Source organism: Nicotiana tomentosiformis, chromosome 5, assembly GCF_000390325.3.
Source record: "Nicotiana tomentosiformis chromosome 5, ASM39032v3, whole genome shotgun sequence".
Taxonomy (NCBI): Eukaryota; Viridiplantae; Streptophyta; class Magnoliopsida; order Solanales; family Solanaceae; genus Nicotiana; species Nicotiana tomentosiformis.
In genome coordinates this window covers 93,943,545-93,964,194 of record NC_090816.1, presented here as the reverse complement: position 1 = coordinate 93,964,194, position 20,650 = coordinate 93,943,545, and the positions used below count along the sequence as shown (strand labels likewise).

General features: G+C 39.3%; 3 protein-coding genes across 9 annotated transcripts; all 3 read left to right on the top strand.

Moving 5' to 3' along the window:
* The first annotated feature begins 1,037 nt into the window (after window positions 1-1,037).
* LOC108942774 (uncharacterized) lies at window positions 1,038-2,621 on the top strand. 4 transcript variants are annotated; one of them, XM_018774695.3, is made up of 2 exons: window positions 1,038-1,188; window positions 1,805-2,621. In XM_018774695.3, exon 2 carries the CDS (start codon window positions 1,915-1,917, stop codon window positions 2,485-2,487), a length of 573 nt encoding a protein of 190 aa, XP_018630211.1. In that variant the 5' UTR covers window positions 1,038-1,188; window positions 1,805-1,914; the 3' UTR covers window positions 2,488-2,621. The 4 variants fall into 4 exon arrangements, with proteins under 4 accessions (XP_018630211.1, XP_018630214.1, XP_018630212.1 ...); XM_018774698.3 differs by having other exon boundaries at window positions 1,065-1,188; window positions 1,808-2,621; XM_018774696.3 differs by having other exon boundaries at window positions 1,096-1,188; window positions 1,781-2,621.
* A 139-nt stretch (window positions 2,622-2,760) lies between these two features.
* On the top strand, window positions 2,761-19,300 carry LOC104107830 (magnesium transporter MRS2-7). 4 transcript variants are annotated; one of them, XM_018774699.3, is made up of 5 exons: window positions 2,761-4,245; window positions 4,315-4,359; window positions 4,471-4,515; window positions 4,576-4,605; window positions 4,682-5,202. In XM_018774699.3, the coding sequence occupies exons 1-5, from the start codon at window positions 4,234-4,236 to the stop codon at window positions 4,844-4,846; spliced, it is 297 nt and encodes a 98-aa protein (XP_018630215.1). In that variant the 5' UTR covers window positions 2,761-4,233; the 3' UTR covers window positions 4,847-5,202. The 4 variants fall into 4 exon arrangements, with proteins under 4 accessions (XP_018630215.1, XP_033514977.1, XP_070031210.1 ...); XM_033659086.2 differs by lacking the exons at window positions 4,315-4,359; window positions 4,682-5,202 and adding an exon at window positions 18,767-19,300; XM_070175109.1 differs by lacking the exon at window positions 4,315-4,359.
* On the top strand, window positions 3,290-3,907 carry LOC138892808 (uncharacterized). The gene is made up of 2 exons (XM_070176551.1): window positions 3,290-3,600; window positions 3,886-3,907. The coding sequence occupies exons 1-2, from the start codon at window positions 3,290-3,292 to the stop codon at window positions 3,905-3,907; spliced, it is 333 nt and encodes a 110-aa protein (XP_070032652.1).
* Window positions 19,301-20,650: the final 1,350 nt, after the last annotated feature.

Genomic DNA, 20,650 nt, shown 5'->3' with positions numbered 1-20,650 from the left:
TCATACGAGGACTAACACCACATGCTTAACATAAAACAAGGGTAATTAAGGGCAAAACAATTACGTAATAATTATGTTTTCTTGAGCTGAGAGTCTTTCGGAAACAACCTCTCTACTCCTTTGGAGTAGGGGTAAGGTCTACCCTCCCCAGACCCCATTAGTGAAATTTTATTGGGTTGTTGTTGTTGTGAATATCTACAAGCAAAGAGATTAAAAGAACACATTTCAATTGATTTAAGGTTAAATATGCAAAATCACATATCACAAGGTCCAAATAAAAATTTATCAATAATTGAGGTACCAAAGTATTATTAACCCTAATAGTCCAGTTGATATATTTATCTGGGGGTGTTCATAAAAATCCGAAAAATCGAACCAAACCGACCAAGAAAACCGATAGTTTTTAGGTTTGGTTTTGATTTTAATAAAAAAATAATCGAAAAATCCGAATCGAACCGACTATAGAATAGAAGTAGCTATTTAAATTAATTATATATATATATTTATATTTATATAAAGTTTCTAAAATTTTATGCATTAGTCGTTTATATTTTTAGTCTAGTTTTTTACTATTATAATAATCTAATTCTTTGCCTTTACATTCTAGTTTAATTGGTAGTTTCCTTTTGTTAAATACAAGAATTTATTTCATATTAAAAATAATTAATTTTTAATTGAACACTTAATTATTCATCACTATTTGATTCAATTATCATCAATATATCTTGGCAAATGATAGATTTCTCAAAGAACAATTGGTTTGACACTGTTATGTAGAAAATGTAATCTTCGGAATATGTGTTTAGTAGTAAATGTCTTATATTTAAAAAAAAAACCGATAAATAATCAAAAAACCGACCAAAAATGATAAAAAATCAAGTAGATAAAAAATCGACTTAATTGATTTGATTTGGTTCCAATATTTAAAAAACATTTTTTTTAAAGAAAAAAATCGATGCAAACCAAACTACAAATGTATTTATCTATGACGAGTCCAATGACAGCCATGTGTGTTGATTTTTTAAAGAACCCACCTTTTCAAGTTGTGTTCATTGTTATTATTAAGTAAAATAATAATAATAATAAAAATAACAAGAGAGTTAAATTAAACATTAGGGTTTCTTCTCTTCAGACCATTTCTTCCCCTCTCAGCAGTCAGCACAGCCGCAGCTCCTCTTCGACTTTCTGGTACTGATTTCTCTTCTTTCTTCTTCTTTCTTCTTTCTTTTTTTTTCCGGCTCTGTTTTCCGGCGTCTTTTCCGGCAGCAAGTCCTTTCTTTTCTTTTTCTTCTTCCGGCAGTAAGACTTCGTTGTTCTTCTTCTTTCCGGCGGCAACTGATTTCCGGCATAACTGCTCTTTCTTTGTTTTCTTTCACCTATGTTTTCTCTCTTTTCTACTCGTCTTTCTTCTTCTGTTTCTATCTTTTATTTTATTTTTTCAGTTTTTGTATACAACTAATTGCATATTAACTTCTCTCTATAATTACAATTACAATTAATTTTTCTTTTCTCTCTTTAATTACAATTAATTTTTCTCTTAAACAGTATATTCAGTGAAATATTTGCTAAGATGTTACTATTAGTATTGAGTTTTTGGTTATTTATATATGCAAATTTAATATTTTAATTTTTTTTGTATAATTGGCGCTTCACTGTAGAAAGGCGAAAGCTTCGCTTCTTATTCATATGTTTTTGTTGACTTGCATTCTCAAATAGCTGTTTTCCTATTTCTACACTTTTGAAGTTTGGATATTCACTATTCCAACCCGTTTTCTGACAGTCAGAAAATCTAATTCAAATGCAGCAGATCTTTGGCGTTCTGTTGTACATATAGGAGATCATCAAGTGGGTTGCCCTTGGTTCTGATTTGCAGGCTACTTTCTCCGCTTGAGCTGAACTGAAAAGATTTAGCCAATGCAGTCAAACAACAAAGATCTGCTTCATTTGGAGGCTGAAGCCTTGCCCTTGGAATCAAAACTTCTCTTTTGCAATAGAGATGCCGGAATTCAATCCCAAAATTTGAAACCTGATAAGAAGCCCGACATCTCTTCTGTGCCCAAAAGCCAAGTTCTATCAAAGATCAAGGATTTCTTGGGAGTCCTTTCTGAAGATAATAAAAACCTGGAGCTTGCTGCTAAGAACAATCCTCAGAAATATGATATTGAAGCTCTTACCGGGCAAGAATCTGAATACATAGAGATGGACATAGTGTTGGGTGTCGCGGAGCTTCACACACAGGAAGCTGTGTCAGCTGCTGAATCCGCAATAGCAGGTTACCAACCCGTAATCAATCTGGCTACCAGTGATAATGATTCAGAATCTGAAGACAGAAGTGATGAGGATGAAATTTCTGATAGAAGCAGCGACGAAAGTTCTGATGATGAAGATGGAGCTTCTGCTGTGGGACAAGAAAAGGATTCTTCTAAGAAAGCAGTGAAGAGGAAGCGACAGTCAGAAAATCGAGCTAATATAGTTGAGCTATCTTAGGCTAATTAGAGCTGTTATTTGTGAGAAATTCAGAAGATAGTAGCAACTGTGCTTCTCTACGATGCTCCTATAAATCTTCTTGTTACATTTGAGGTTGCTTTATTTTTAACAAGATATTTGGCTTCTCCACCAAACCTTCAAAGTGCTTGGTCTAACGAGTATTTTGTGGTTTTCTAAAAGTTAAAGTGCCAGGCCCAAATTGTATTTTGGACCAAGAACAGCCTCAACAGGTTTGGATAAAACTAACACAAGAGCACTGCCAAAAACTGTGAATTCAGATCTTTCTGCTTGTGTTACAGATTCTTGCGACAATTTGATTTATTTGTTTCATAAGAAGAATTCTGTTGAAAAAAAAAAGATTTTTCACTTTGTTACTAAACTGTTTTTCATCAGAAAATATTTCAGTTTTTGCAAAGGTCACATCAATATATAAGAGGTTGATGTCTTTCGACTACGTTAGTGTATTGTAGCTATTTAACAGAAAATGTGCTAATTATTCAGTTTTGCTCCTATTCAAATACGTAATTACTTATTCATAAAGAGTTTAAGTCCTGTATGTACATTGTAAGTCTTAATTAGTAATCACAAGCAAATTCCTTTAATTCGATAACTTTGCTTGTGGAGTTGGGCTTAAGCACAGCAAAAATCTATTCAGGCAACAGGGAGACACTCAGATAAAAAGGATTTCCCCACAGCTCTAGGAAATGAAACTTTGGGCATATAAAGAAGCGAGGGCGAAGAAGACAAAGTAGTTATAAAGAACAAGGAGAAGAGGAAGGTGGGGAATTTAGAAGTAGTGAATATGTGTGTCGAGAGTGAGAGGGACAATGAGGAAGAAGATGATGAAGTAGTGATTGTGAAGCATAATAATAAGAAGAAGGAGAAGAAGAGGAGGAAGGTGGGTAGTTCGGAGCTGGCAAATTTGGGAGTGGATGATAGTGTTATGTTGAATGAGTTTTGTTTGAGAGAAACTCGAAATAGTGCTTGTAATAATGACTGTAAAGATTCTAACTTTAGGGGTAACAACATTAAGAAGCGAAAAGAAAATTCTGTTTTAAAGAATCACTTGAGTAGCAAAAGCTCAGGGTTAATTCGCACCAAGAAATGGGTTTGGTACCTTTTTTTCCCATGTTCAATTTTATGCTTCGTATGTATGTGTTATCATGTATGAAAGTATTTGGGTTTGTGCGGTTTACCGGTTGAGTTTTGAAGGAGTTGATCCCAAGAAATTTATTGGACTACAATGTAAGGTGTGAATTGATCAAACTTAGAATGTTTAGAATGTGCTGTGTACTTTTTGCTTTGCATCTTTATTCTGCATTTCATGGTGTTCCTATTTTTTCTATGATTGTTGTGGTGATACTAATGTTGTATCCTCTTGTCGTTTTGTCTTTACAGCCTCTCTACTCCTTTGGGGTAGGGGTAAGGTCTGCGTACACACTACCCTTCCCAGGCCCCATTAGTGAGATTCTACTGAGTTGTTGTTGTTGTAGTTTAAGAGACTAATTGCAGAGTCTTTGTTGGTAGGTGTATTGGCCATTAGATGCTGATTGGTACTCTGGTCGTGTAATTGATTTTCTGGCTCCTTTTCGTATAAATTTTGTTTGATCCTTTGACGGGTAAGGGTATGAAACAAGTTTTGAGTCCAATGCAGGTGAAATATGTAGATGGGGATGAAGAGCATTTGCTTTTATCAAATGAAAGGGTCAAGTTTTCTGTTTCGGAGATGAGTCGTTTGAAGTTGAGATGTTGCTTGAAGTTAGTATTATCAGAACTTTTGGAAATAATCACGACATACATGTGCTGAAAAACTGCATACTTCTGCAGGCTTACTTTGTGCAAATTGAAAGCACGATGAACAAGTTGATAACAGTAAGAAAATGAATAGAGCATGCAGGAACTTGGCTGCCATGAAAGATACATAAAAACGAAATAATGAATTCATTTCGAACTAAATAGTGATACTGGTGTTTCTTTATCCAGTTGCAGGAATATATTGATGACACAGAGTACTATATCAATATTCAGGTTACTCATTGCTGATTTAACTTCTTTATTAATACTAAGACGCAAGTTACCTTGTTGCAGCTGGACAATCATCGAAATCAGCTCATCCAGGTATGCTGAGACTTGCACCTTCTGAAATTGTGATATTTCAAAATTCCACTTAACCTATTAGCTTTGCCCGTTTTAGTGCTGCTGGCATGCTTTTTTCCCTCACTGGAGCACATATATGTGCTGCCTGATGACTCAGAGTTCTTGTACAAATTGTTCTAAGTACTCTCACTTCTCGTTGACTGCTGCTACTATAAACGGTGGACATTCTTTGTTACCAACTTGCTTGTGTACAATGTTTTAGAGGGTGGTGAAACTCATTTCTACTGTACTGAAGGGCCATCGTTTTATTTGAGGAATGCCTTTAACAATTTCAACTTCTGTTTTGTGTTTGCTCTATTGTTCTCAGCAATACTACCCATCGCTAAGATGGAGTATGCTCCTGAGATGTTGGTCGTCGTTTCACCTGTCTATATCTGGATTGCATAACTCTGGACATAGTAAAAATGCATAACTGATCAGTCAAATCCAACTTGCTTCTAAGATAGGAAAAAATTATTTACCTTTTCTTTTTTTCTTACTCTGTTAATGTACATAAATTTTGTAATTAACTTGTGAAATCATATTCCTGCAAAACTCATTCATTCCCGGACTCTCAAACTTAATCTCAACTAGGTAAAATATGCATTGTTTGTCAATATCCTATTTGTAAAGATGCCATTTATTCAGCATATTTCACAAAATGAGCTGGTGCTTTGTGTCTTTAGTACAGTGTAAAACAATAGATTGTTTTTACCCTGTTCTTATGTTGTCCGATTTAGTTGATTATCTACGGTAATAGCGGAATGGACTTCAGATATATGGGGCATTTTAGGATCTTTTACATTTAAGATTCTGATTCTGAATGTAAATTTCGTTTAAGCATCAAATTGCATTATATTGTACTGATATCGTCGTCAAATTACTCCGTGTTCTTAGCATCAAGGAATACATTACGAGTGACAGAGGCGGAGCTAGCATGCGAGACACGGGTTCAGCCAAACCCAGTAGCTTTGGTCCAAACTATGTAGTTGTCTTAAGAAATCCATTAAATATGAATAAATTATCAATTTGGAACCCAATAACTTAAACGGATTAATATCCTGAACTCATAAACTTCAAATCCTGTCTCCGCCTCTGGTTGCTCACTAATATGAATTGCTTAGGTATTATAATAATAATTTGCCTTCTAAAAGCTAACTTTAGTCTAAAGGCTTTAACATTTCGAGGTATTCGATTGTACATCCTTTTAGGATATGTTTGTTTGACAACAAACAACTACCTGTGAATATTAACTGGGATAATCATTTGCTTGCCTCTGATTATCTTGTTAATCCTTCTATGGCCTAATAAGAAGATGTTGCTCATTTTGGGATTATTTAATTACAATCAGAATGATAATCTGTTTACTGATATCGACGTCAAATACTTGCTCAGAAATGTATATGGTTTGTATTAGTCATAATGTTAGAGGGGAGTTATTAGTTACTTACTGTACAAGAAAGTCGATTTCATAAGGATTCTCTGTTGGAACTACGATTCAGCTTTCATGGATTGCCATTTTGGAACTAATTCTTGGCATTATGAGATATTTGGATGTGTTATAAGAAAAATTAAATTATGATGGATGTCTACTCTTCCTCCGTGATCTTCTCAAATGTTTAATGACATATTTCTACGCTTAATGACATATTTTTCTTCACTTTTTATGCCTATATAAAGGTCTTGTAATAGATAAGAAAATACACACAGTTGAAGAAGAAAATCTCTTCCTTCTCTCTATCTCCATTTCTAGTTCATGTTTTACTAAATTGCTTTTATTTCATAACATGTCTTGTTCATGTTTTACTAAATTGCTTTTATTTTATAACACGTTATCAGCACGAATTGCTCATTTCATGATCTTCTACATCAAAACTATATAAATTATAAGCAGCCAATGAGATCAAGTACAATGAAAAATGTCTTGGATGATAATACAAAGATAAGTTTTACATCCATCTAAACCCATTCATACTTTCATATATTTGCATTAACTTTATGTGTAGTGTTTAGTTAAAATATTTTTTTCAATTGTATCCAGTGAAATAAAGAATTGGAAAGGTATGTCTTTATTTTGCTACATCTCTTATAGGACAAATATAGTATTCCAACGTATATATATGTTCTGACTGTTTACATACTATGTTAGATAATTATTAAGGTAATTTAGTAATAATATTTTTACCATCACATGATGTATTTCATTGAAAGCAAAATTATCAAATATGTAGCGATTTCACGGTACCTTGCAAATTTGGCATTTGAATATACAATCAATATAAACTCATTATAGTTATAATTTATAATAGTCACGGTTATGCATAAAGCCTTAAATATTTTTGCTAGAAATATAAGGCTCATTCCTCCGTATTGGATTTTTTTGGTGAAGTTCTTATAGTCTTTGAAATATAAGTGGTTATAGGTTGTTTGCACCTTTCCCCTAATTAATTTATTAAAATGTAAAAGTGATTGTATCATTTACAAAAACAAATTTGTATATATCCTAACTAGCATTTTTGTTGCAGAGGAACTGTTTCAAGATTGAAATAGTTATATATGTCTTCTTGAAAGTTAATTTATTTATGCTTATAATTATGAAGTAATAATATTTTAAAGGCTCGAGTGCGAGTCATAGTGAATTTTGGCCTATTATGCCAAACATTGAGGGTAAGACGATGGATTCAAGTCCCAACGCACTATGTTGATGAAAAGACGTTGGATTCAAGTTCCAATGTATTATGGCCTAACATGCCTTTATATGGGTAAGGCATTGGGTTTGAGTCCTAATGCACCATATTGATAACAATAATAATAATAATAATAATAACTAAAAAAAAAAATGTATTTTTCATGTAAAAGAAGGAAGCTTGTCCCACTTGATTTGCTCCATTCTCGAAGTGAATATGATAGCAGTGCATGATAAGTCTAAATAAAGACAAGTGGTTGACCAAGGAAAGTGGGCGTGCGAAAGGCCAAAATAATAATAGTTATCACTATGGTAATTATAAAAAGGGAGAACAAGACAATATTTACCATCAAATTGGTATGAAAAAAAAAGATAAAGCACATCGCCTAAGCTCCGTGAAGAAGTCGATGTGATAAGAGCGGAGTCTTTGAAGTGAAAAGAAGGAATTGACCGCTTTGCTGCAGAGAAAGAAACTGCTCGAGCCCAATTGTCATCGGTCGAAAACCAACTTCAAAAAATGAAGGAGAAAAGCTCTGTCCAAGCAAGAAGAATAGAGGAGCTCGATGCTCGATTGGCCTCTGTACTTTCCAAGGCCGCATCTGACGCCGAAAAGGCAAAGGCCGATGTGGATGCACTCGTGGCCGTCTATCGGGACGATGCTGAAGCTACCCAGGTCCAAGCACGAGAGGCAACCGAGACCGCCGATACTCGAGCACATTGGGTCGTCGAACTTGCTAAATGCCAATCTCGGAGGGAGACCCTTGAGGAGATCCATGCTTGAGTTTTCGACCTTGCTGAAGAGATAAAAAGGGCCAGAGAACTCGAAGCCGATGCTAAAGTTTTGGTTTCCGATGACGATGATGATGACAATGGGAGTAACAGCAGGTCCGAGAATGGGAGGGGGGGGGGGAACCCGATAGAGAAGAGACCGCTCCTGGGGATGACTAGGAAGCTTAGTCCTTAATTTTTACGTTGTAATCAATCATGTAAACAATTTTTTGTATATAAAAATATCCCTTTTTTTTGCCGACTTGCTTCTGTTTTATTTCTTGTCTTGTGAAGACTTTATTCATGCCTTATGAATATTTTCACAAGGATTTAAAAAACTTAATCAAATTTGGACTTCGTAGCCTCTATAACCGAGCGAGTGCTTACTCAAACTTTAAATAAGGTAGCTCGTATGCTTAGTGGTCGAGTTGAGTGATTGTCTCAACATAGGCTTTACTCAAACTTGAAGTGATGTAGCCTTTAGGCTTATTAGTTGAGCCAGTGATTCGAGCTCGAAGGAATATAGCCCGTAGGCGTAATGGTCGAGTGAGTACTTGCTCGACCTCGAAATAAAAATAACCCATAGGCTTAGTAGTCGAGTGAATGATTCGAACTTGAAATAATATAGCCCGTAGGCGTGATGGCCGAGTGAGTGCTTGCTCGAACTCGAAATAAAAGTAGCACGTAGGCTTAGTAGTTGAGTGAATGATTCAAACTCGAAGTAATGTAGCCCGTAGGCATAATGGTTGAGTGAGTGCTTGCTCGAACTCAAAATAAAAGTAGCCCGTAAGCTTAGTAGTCGAGTGAATGATTCGAACTCAAAGTAATGTAGCTCGTAGGCGTAATGGTAGAGTGAGTGCTTGCTCGAACTCAAAATAAAAGTAGCCCGTAGGCTTAGTAGTCGATTGAATGATTCGAACTCGAAGTAATGTAGGCCTTAGGCGTAATGGTCAAGTGAGTGCTTGCTCGAACTCGAAATAAAAGTAGCATGTAGGCTTAGTAGTCGAGTGAATGATTCAAACTTGAAGTAATGCAGCCCGTAGGCGTAATAGTCGAGTGAGTGCTTGCTCGAACTCGGAATAAAAGTAGTCTGTAGGCTTAGTAGTTGAGTGAATGATTCGAACTCGAAATAATGTAGCCCGTAGGCGTGATGGTCTAGTGAATGCTTGCTCGAGCTCGAAATAAAAGTAGCCCTTAGGCTTAGTAGTCGAGTGAATGATTCGAACTCGAAGTAATGTAGCCCGTAGGCGTAATGGTCGAGGGAGTGCTTGCTCGAACTCGAAATAAAAGTAGCTCGTAGGCTTAGTAGTCGAGTGAATGATTCGAACTCGAAGTAATGTAGCCCGTCGGCGTAATGGTCGAGTGAGTGCTTGCTCAAACTCGAAATAAAAGTAGCCCATAGGCTTAGAAGTCGAGTGAATGATTCGAACTCGAAGTAATGTAGCCCGTAGGCGTAATGGTCGAGTGAGTATTTGCTCGAACTCGAAATAATAGTAGCCCAAAGGCTTAGTAGTCGAGTGAATGATTCGAACTCAAAATAATGTAGCCCGTAGGCATAATGGTCGAGTGAGTACTTGCTCGAACTCGATCCTGTTTGCATAATAAATTTCGAAATAAAGGATTTTTTCTTGGATATAAGATATCGGTAAAGAAGAGAACTTTCTTTGCAAGTCATTATACATGTGTTCGTGTTTTACGTCAGGGCTCGGGCCAACTACACGAGCATGGTTCATTTTGACCATTTGGCTCTTACAACTTTTCCTATTGGAACCCTGTTGTCATGAAATAACTTTCTTGCATCAGAACTTGATATATTTGAGGGCTAATGCCCCCCACTATTCGAGGTCGATTGTAAAAAGGCCTCGGATACTGTCGTATTGTTTCCAAGTACAGCATGATCATTGGTTGCCTCATTAAAACCTTGCCGAAAAACCCATTTGGGATAAAACCGGTCTAAGGAAAAAAGAGTGCAACGCGTGCTTTCATACCTAAGGCTTCGTATTGAAGGATCCATCTTAGCTCCTGATCGAACTTCTGCAGGGTTTAGTTTTGAAATGTAAACGAATACAGGAGGGTCGTACCTTATCAGTAGTATCGTTTTAGATGCGACGCATTCCAATTGCTTTATAGTTGTTTGTCGCTTATAATGCCGAGCTTGTATGATCCCTTTCCAACATTTTCGAGAACCTGATATGGTCCTTCCCAGTTCGGTCCAAGTTTTCCTTCGTTTGGCTTTCGGGTATTGAGGGTGACTTTCCTTAGCACTAAGTCCTCGGGCTTAAAATGGCGGAGCTTGGTTCTTCGATTATAGTATATTTCGATTCGTTGCTTTTGGGTGGCCAATTGGACGAGAGCAGCTTCTCGTTTTTCGTCCGATAACTCGAGGCTAGTGTTCATAGCCTCATTATTTGATTCTTTTATTGTATATAGAAATCTGGCACTGGGTTTGCCGACTTCAACTGGTATCAAGGCTTCAGATCCATATACTAAGGAGAACGGGGTTGGCCCCGTACTAGATTTTGATGTTGTTCGATATGCCCAAAGGGCTTCGGGTATGACTTCTCTTCATTTTCCTTTAGCGGTGTTCAACCTCTTCTTTAGGTTTTGAATGATAGTTTTGTTCGTTGATTCAGCCTGTATGTTCCCACTGGGTGATACAGTGTTGATTATACCCTTCTTATTTTGTGGTCTTCGAAAAATTTTGTCACTTTGCTACCGACAAATTATTTCCCATTGTCACACACTATTTCGGCAGGTATCCCGAATCAACATACGATATGATCCCAGCTAAAGTCTATAACCTCTTTCTCTCTTACTTTATTGAACGCCTGTGCTTCAACCCATTTAGAGAAATAGTCAGTCATAAATAAAATGAATTAAGTTTTACCTGGGGTTGATGGCAGAGGGCCGACAATATCCATTTCCCATTTCATGAATGGCCATGGAGATAGGACTGAGTGAAGTTGCTCTCCGGGTTGATGGATCATTGGTGCAAACCTTTGACATTTGTCACATTTTCGAAAAACTTCCTTTGCATCTTTGCCCATATCGATCCAATAATACCCAGCCCTGATTATTTTTTGGACTAATGAATCGGCACCAGAGTGATTCCCACAAGTACCCTCCTGCACCTCACGTAAGATGTAATCGGTATCTCCCGGACCTAAGCATACTGCCAATGGTCCATCGAATGTCCTTCGGTATAGCATTCCATCTAAAGCCAACGTGAATCGAGCAGCTTTGGTTCGTAGAGCCCTTGAGTCTTTAGGGTCCGATGGGAGCTTTTCGTTCTTTAAGTATTCAATATACTTGTTTCTCCAATCCCAGATTAAGCTCATAGAATTTATCTCGGCATGACCTTCTTCGATCACAGATCTCAAGAATTTAACGACAGTCCCAGAGCTCAATTCACCTTCCTCGACCGATGATCCCGAATTTGCAAGTGCATCAGCCTCACTGTTGTGCTCTCGTGGAACATGTTGTTAAGGCCATTGTTTGAAATGGTGCAAAGTGACATGCAGTTTGTCCAAATACATTTGCATTCTATCTTCTCAAACTTCGAAGGTTTTGTTTACTTGATTTACCACCAGCAAAGAGTCATACTTGGTTTCAATGACTTCTGCTCCCAAGTTTTTAGCTAGCTCGAGACTTGCAATCATGGCCTCATACTCAGCCTCATTGTTAGTCAACCTGGTAGCTTTAATAGATTGCCTAATAGTGTTACCTGTGGGTGGCTTTAAAACTATGCCTAGCTCGGACCCCTTCACGTTCGAAGTCCCATCCGTAAAAAGGGTCCATACCCCCTATGACGTACCTGATTTCAACAAGAGTTCTTTTTCGACTTTGGGTACGAGGGTTGGTGGGAAATCGGCCACGAAGTCTGCTAAAATTTGAGACTTGATGGCCGTACAAGGTTGATATTCGATATCGTACCCACTGAGTTCGACTGCCCATTTGGCCAATCGGCCTGATAGTTCGGGCTTGTGCAAAATACTACGAAGAGGGTAAGTGGTTAATACGCATATGGGGTGACATTGAAAGTACTGTCTTAATTATCTAGAGGCGCCTATCAGTGCAAGTGCCAATTTTTCTAGGTGCGGATATCTAGTTTCTCCTTCTCCTAAGGTCCGACTTATATAATAAATAGGAAATTTCATACCTTGCTCTTCTCGAACTAGGACACCGCTTACTACGATTTTGGATACTACCAAATACAAACAAAGTTTTTCGTCTATTTTTGGAGTATGAAGTAATGGCGGGCTCGATAGATATCGTTTTAATTCCTCTAATGCTTGTTGGCATTCCGGGGTCCTAGCGAAATCATTCTTTATTTTGAGTAGAGAGAAAGATTTATGACTTCGATCTGACGATCTCGAAATGAATCGGCCTAAGGCTGTAATCCGTCCCGTTAGCCTCTGTACGGATTTCACGCTGTCCACGATGGTGATGTCCTCGATGGCCTTGATTTTATCGGGGTTGATCTCGATTCCCCGATTTGACACCATGAAGCCGAGGAACTTGCCCGAACCGACCACAAAAGCATATTTTCATGGTTGAGCTTCATGTTGTATTTCCTCAAAATCTCGAACGTTTCCTGCAAATGGGTCAAATGGTCCTCTGCGCGCAGGGACTTAACTAGCATGTCATCAATATAAACTTCCATTGATTTACCTATTTGTTCTTCGAACATTTTATTTACTAGGCGTTGGTAAGTAGCTCCTGCATTTTTTAGCCCGAAGGGTATCACATTATAACAATATGTTCCATATCTGGTGACAAATGAAGTCTTTTCCTGGTCTTCCGGGTTCATCTAGATTTGATTATACCAGGAATAGGCATCGAGAAAAGTAAGGATCTCGTGGCCGGCCTTGGCATCGATCATGCGATCAATGTTGGGCAGCGGAAAGGAATCTTTGGGGCATGCTTTGTTCAAATCCTTATAATCCACACACATTCTAAGTTTGTTCCCTTTTTAAGCACTACAACTACGTTGGCTAAATATTCAGGATATTTTACCTCCCGGATGGACCCTATCTTGAGAAGTTTATTTACCTCGTCCTTTATGAATGCGTGCTTTACCTCAGACTTAGGTCTTCTCTTTTGCTTCACCGGTCTGAACATAGGGTCCAAGCTTAGCCAATGCGTCGTTATGTCCGGTGGGATCTCTGTTATATCTAAATGGTACCAGGCAAAGCAATCAATGTTATCGATAAGAAATTGAATAAATTTCTTCCTGAGTTCGGGGATCAACCCCGTTCCCAGGTATACCTTCCGTTCGGGCCAGTGCTTGATTAGTATGACTTGCTCCAATTCCTCAATCGTTGATTTGGTAGTGTCGGAATCATCGAGAATCACGAAGGATTGAGGGATCCTCTGATCATCATCTTCTTCGGTCTTCTGGTTATCTGGTTGGGTCAAAGCCGATGTCTGTGATTGCTATTTGGTATCTCGTTCCCTTTTTGAGCCCGATACCTTTACTGGCGAAGGCGAGGATATTGGTTTCTCTTTCTCGATGGCGAACATTTCTCTTGCGGCTGGCTGTTCTCCGTACACTGTTTTAACTACTCTCGATGTTGGAAATTTAAGGACATGGTGTAGGGTCGAAGGTACAGCTCTCATGTTGTGGATCCATGGCCTTCCAAAAAGGGCGTTGTATCTCATGTCGCCTTCGATCACGTGAAACACTTTTTCCTGGATGGTCCCTGCCACGTTTATCGGTAGAATTATCTCGCCTTTGGTGGTTTCACAAGCCATATTGAATCCATTTAGAACCAGGATTGCGGGTACGATCTGGTCCTGTAGGCCGAGTTGTTCTACGACCTTCAATCTGATGATGTTGGCCGAACTACCTGGATCAATCAACACACACTTAAATTTAGTTTTATTCATGAGTACGGATATTACCAGTGCATCATTCTAAGGTTGTATGACTCCTTCTGCATCTTCATCATTGAAGGACAAAGTTCCTATGGGTGTGTAATCTTGAGTTCGAGATCACTTTTCTCTCACAATCGATGTCTTAGTGCATTTAAGCACCGGTCCCTGAGGGGTATCGGCGCTGCCGATGATCATGTGAATGACGTGTTGTGGTTCTTCTTGTTCATTTTGCTTGCCGAAATCCCTATTTTTAAAATGGTTCTTTGCCCTATCGCTTAAACATTCTCGAAGGTTCCCTTTGTTGAATAACCAGGCTACTTCCTCTCTTAGTTGCCTGCAATCTTCCGTTCTGTTGCCATGGGTACCATGATATTCGCACATTTGATTGGGATTCCTCTGGGCAGGATCGGTCTGCATGGGTCGAGGCCGTTTAGTGTATTTGATGCGTCTGATAGCCGAAATGATGGCGGATGCATCAATGCTGAAGTTATATTCCGATAACCGAGGTGCTTCCTTAGATCCGGCAAGCCTATCGAACTTACTTCTGTTCAACAGCCCCCGGGACCCTTGAACTCGATCACTTCTCTTGTTACTTTGTCCAAGGTTATGTCTCGATTCCCTGATTCTACGGTTTCCATTGTACGGTCGGTATCGATCCCCAATCGGACCTTGTTCTCGATTAATATCCCTTCGAACAGCGGATTTAGACCCCAATTGGTCATCTTCGACCCTAATTTTTGATTGGTACCGATTGTGTACGTCAGCCCACATGATGGCTGGGTATTCGATCAGGTTATGCTTTAACCACCGTGAAGCCGTCTAACTTCATTCATTCAAACCTTAAGTGAAAGCCTGAACAGCCCAATCATCTGTGACTGGTGGCAGGTCCATTCATTCCATTTGAAAACGAGATACGAACTCCCTCAACATCTCGTTATCCTTTTGTCTTACCTTGAAGAGGTATGATTTCCTTGTTGCGACTTTTATGGTGTCGGCATGTGCTTTCACAAAAGAATCTGCTAACATGGCGAACGAGTCGATGTAATTTGGTGGTAGGTTGTGATACCAAATCATTGCTCCCTTCGAGAGGGCTTCTCCGAATTTTTTTAACAACACAGATTCAATTTCATCGTCTTCCAAATCATTCCCCTTGATAGCACATGTGTAAGAAGTGACGTGCTCGTTGGGATCGGTCGTTCTGTTATATTTGGGAATTTCGGGCATACAGGATTTTTTAGGGATTGGTTTCGGGGCTGCGCTCGAGGGAAAAGGTTTTTGCACGAATTATTTTGAATTTAACCCCTTTATTGTTGGTGGAGCTCCCGGGATCTGATCGACCCTATAGTTATAAGTTTTTACTTTTTTATCATTGGCTTTGACTCGCTTTGTGAGTTCCTCGAGCAATTTAGCAATTTCGGGAGTAGTCCCCGATTCTAGCTCATTTGACTTCACTATGGCTGGCTCCGTTCTATGGGTGACTTCTTGAGGTGGATTGGGCTCCGGCCTGCTTTATAGCTGGGTTTGGCTCTACAACTGAGCTATTGCTGCATCTTGAGCTTGTAACATTTTGAAAATCATACGCAAGCTAATGCCATTTTCCTCGACGTTGTGGGTATCTCGAGCTGCAGGCTGAGTGCCTCAATGAATGCTATTTTCGACTTCGGAATGTAGGTTCACCTCAATGGTTACATATGAATTGATATCTATCTCGTGGCCGGCCTTGGCATCGATCATGCGATCGATGTTGGGCAGCGAAAAGGAATCTTTGGGGCATGCTTTGTTCAAATCCTTATGATCCACACAGATTCTAAGTTTGTTCCCATTTTTAGGCACTACAACTACGTTGGCTAACCATTCAGGATATTTTACCTCCCGAATGGACCCTATCTTGAGAAGTTTAGTTACCTCGTCCTTTATGAATGCGTGCTTTACCTCAAACTTAGGTCTTCTCTTTTGCTTCACCGGTCTGAACATAAGGTCCAAGCTTAGCCAATGCGTTGTTATGTCCGGTGGGATCCCTGTTATATCTAAATGGGACCAGGCAAAGCAATCAATGTTATCGATAAGAAATTGAATAAGTTTCTTCCTGAGTTCGGGGATCAACCCCGTTCCCAGGTATACCTTCCGTTCGGGCCAGTGCTCGATTAGTGTGACTTGCTCCAATTCCTCAATCGTTGATTTGGTAGTGTCGGAATCATCGAGAATCATGAAGGATTGAGGGATTCTCTGATCATCATCTTCTTCGGTCTTCTGGTTATCTGGTCAGGTCAAAGCCGATGTCTGTGATTGCTATTTGGTATCTCGTTCCCTTTCTGAGCCCGATACCTTTACTGGCGAAGGCGAGGATATTGGTTTCTCTTTCTCGATGGCGAACATTTCTCTTGCGGCTGGCTGTTCTCCGTACACTGTTTTGACTCCTCTCGATGTTGGAAATTTAAGGACCTGGTGTAGGGTCGAAGGTACAGCTCTCATGTTGTGGATCCATGGCCTTCCAAAAAGGGCGTTGTATCTCATGTCGCCTTCGATCACGTGAAACTTTGTTTCCTGGATGGTCCCTGCCACGTTTATCGGTAGAATTATCTCGCCTTTGGTAGTTTCATATGCCATATTGAATCCATTTAGAATCAGGATTGCGGGTACGATCTGGTCCTGTAGGCCGAGTTGTTCTACGACCTTCAATCTGATGATGTTGGCCGAACTACATGGATCAATCAACACACGCTTAAATTTAGTTTTATTCATGAGTACGGATATTACCAGTGCATCATTCTAAGGTTGTATGACTCCTTCTGCATCTTTATCATTGAAGGACAAAGTTCCTATGGGTGTGTAATCTTGAGTTCGAGATCACTTTTCTCTCACAATCGATGTCTTAGTGCATTTAAGCACCGGTCCCTGAGGGGTATCGGCGCTGCCGATGATCATGTGAATGACGTGCTGTGGTTCTTCTTGTTCGTTTTGCTTGCCGAAATCCCTATTTTAAAAATGGTTCTTCGCCCTATCGCTTAAAAATTCTCGAAGGTTCCCTTTGTTGAATAACCGGGCTACTTCCTCTCTTAGTTGCCTGCAATCTTCCGTTATGTTGCCATGGGTACCATGATATTCGGACATTTGATTGGGATTCCTCTGGGCAGGATCGGTCTGCATGGGTCGAGGCCGTTTGGTGTATTTGATGCGTCTGATAGCCGAAATGATGGCGGGTGCATCAATGCTGAAGTTATATTCCGATAACCGAGGTGCTTCCTTAGATCCGACAAGCCTATCGAACTTACTTCTGTTCAACAGCCCCCGGGACCCTTGAACTCGATCACTTCTCTTGTTACTTTGTCCAAGGTTATGTCTCGATTCCCTGATTCTACGGTTTCCATTGTACGGTCGGTATCGATCCCCAATCGGACCTTGTTCTCGATTAATATCCCTTCGAACAACGGATTCAGACCCCAATTGGTCATCTTCGACCCTAATTTTTGATTGGTACCTATTGTGCACGTCGACCCACGTGATGGCTGGGTATTCGATCAGGTTATGCTTTAACCGCCGTGAAGCCGTCTAACTTCATTCATTCAAACCTTAAGTGAAAGCCTGAACAGCCCAATCATCTGTGACTGGTGGCAGGTCCATTCATTCCATTTGAAAACGAGATACGAACTCCCTCAACATCTCGTTATCCTTTTGTCTTACCTTGAAGAGGTATGATTTCCTTGTTGCGACTTTTATGGTGTCGGCATGTGCTTTCACAAAAGAATATGCTAACATGTCGAACGAGTCGATGTAATTTGGTGGTAGGTTGTGATACCAAATCATTGCTCCCTTCGAGAGGGCTTCTTCGAATTTTTTTAACAACAGAGATTCAATTTCATCGTCTTCCAAATCATTCCCCCTGATAGCACATGTGTAAGAAGTGACGTGCTCGTTGGGATCGGTCGTTCCATTATATTTGGGAATTTCGGGCATACGAGATTTTTTAGGGATTGGTTTCGGGACTGCGCTCGAGGGAAAAGGTTTTTGCACGAATTATTTTGAATCCAACCCCTTTAACATTTGTGGAGCTCCCGGGATCTGATCGACCCTATAGTTATAAGTTTTTACTTTTTTATCGTTGGCTTCGACTCGCTTTGTGAGTTCCTCGAGCAATTTAGCAATTTCGGGAGTAGTCCCCGATTCTAGCTCATTTGACTTCACTATGGCTGGCTCCATTCTGTGGGTGACTTCTCGAGGTGGATTGGGATCCGGCCTTCTTTATAGATGGGTTTGGAGCTGCAGCTGAGCTATTGCTGCATCTTGAGCTTGCAACATTTCAAAAATCATACGCAAGCTAATGCCATTTTCCTCGACGTTATGGGTATCTTGAGCTGCGGGCCGAGTGCCTCAATGAATGCTATTTTTGGGTTCAGAATGTAGGTTTGCCTCAATGGTTACATATGAATTGATATCTATCGACGCTCCGATTCGAGCTCCGACGGCGTTTACACGTGGTCTTTCGGTACTGGATGTCAAGTTATTGTTCTCATCTTGAAGACCGGCTCCGTTGTCGATTGGTAAAGCTGTTTGATTGGTAGTTAGTTATCGTTCTTATCTTATATAAATGTCTTGTAATAGATAAGGAAATACACACAATTGAAGATGAAACTCTCTTCCTTCTCTCTATCTTGTTCATGTTTTACTAAATTGCTTTTATTTCATATCAACATGTCTTGTTCATGTTTTACTAAATTGCTTTTATTTTATAACAGGATGTTACATTTATTACTTACATCTGAGCACTTGATATGATGATCTTGGTCACTTATATTTTGTGGTTTGGTGTCGCAGTATTAGCACATGGTGCTACTTGACTTACTTAAGAAGGGCCATTCAGAACCAGAGAAGAAGATTCGTACAGGAGTTCGCGCTTTCCAAATCCGATTTCAGCCACAGTTCAAAAGTTGCTGCTTCTTTGTTGTTAGGGAGGATGATTCTGTGGATGATTTTAGCTTTAGGAAGTGTTTAGATCAGATACAACCCCTTCCAGCGAACATGCAAGTAAAACATTATGCTAACGATAGCAAAGGTGGTCGTGGTGGAGGAAGAGGAAGTGGACATGGGCGTGGCCGGGGAAGAGGAGGGAGGTAAAGATACTAAACAAGCTGACACTAGACTGCAAATTCTTCTATCAGTCTAGTTAACTGCCGTTTAAAATCCAAATTTTGGTCTGTTACATCTGTGTTCCCACAGTTTTGCCATAATGTTTTTTGCTGGTAGAACTACATGATCATCTTTGCACTCCTTAAGAAACACATCATGTGATGCGAAAATTTGTTTTCCCTTTGAATTCTCCTAATATAATTTTGAAAAGGATACTTATAAAGTTGTTTACCCGAACAACGGATAGAGTTGAATTTGTACGTAGTTCTAAGGATATATGGTGCAATTTTAATACAAATCGTAAGGATAAATGAAAATGTCAAGTATGGATTGCAAAGAATGCGAAATAGATAAGGTCGTAAAGAAGATGAATTTTAGGACTAAACAAGTGGAATCAATTTAAGAAGCTTGAAAGAACAACTCTTCACTACGGGAGAATATGGTGCTTGGATTACAATGTAAGCATGAAACTTGCCCCCTACAAAATGATAACTATCCCCTTTATAGTAGAGGGATCTTACTTTAGATATAATTAAAAATACGTAATGGGAGACCCATGATAGATCAGCTTTTCCACAATTCCTGCCAAGATTCTCTCCTCTAGTAGGATTACAACTGCTCTTGTCTATAATCTTGATATTGACTCGAGTTTTCGATCTTGGCTTGAGCTCGATTCTGACTCGGACCCTTGAATTGATTTGGGGTCAATGTCGGTCGGTCTCTGGATCATAAGCTCGACAACTTTACTTTGCATCATAGCTCGATTTGGATTCGAGCTTGATTATAACATCGAGTTGTACATTGATCGGCCCCTCAGACTCGAAGTTTGTTTGTACCATCTTCGGAACCCATCTCGAAGTATTACTTCGATCGATTATATTCGAACTTGATCAATCGTACGAATGCCGAAATTTATTTCGACCGTATACAAAAGCATAGTAATAACAACAGCCAAGAGGCAGGAATAGCAAGAGAGAATGCCAGATTGGAAATATGGGAATTATTGTTGTTGATGAGAACGGTAAATTTCTTAGAGGTTTTAGCCTTCGGGTATGTGACTTTTCTTTCTCAACTAATGTAAGTTTGTTTCCCAATCAACTGTTCTACTGATAAGATTGGGACCTCTCACATTGCTTGCATTACTTTCTATATTAATGAAAAAAAGACATGACACGTGGATTATCAACAAACTGATGGGGTGTGACACATGGAACATCAATATAAGAACAAGTGACATTCTAAATTAAGACGAATTAGGAATGCAGAAAAGGCACGATAGAAATACCTACAGGGTTATATGAAGGAAAGAACCGGATCTGACAATTGTTAAAGGAGAACCAAGAGCAAAATGAATGAAGGCTGCAAAGAAAAGAAAATACACGAACCTGAAGTAAATAAGAAAGGGAAATCGGTACAGTTACAAGGAATCTTTAGTCATAAATGTATCAGTTACGGTTACATATGGTAATGGGCAATCAATACAATTAATACCATTAGTGAGCCCAAATTAAGTGTGCAAACCGTTATAATTACATGTCCCTATATAAGGACACAAATCTCATTTGTAAGGGC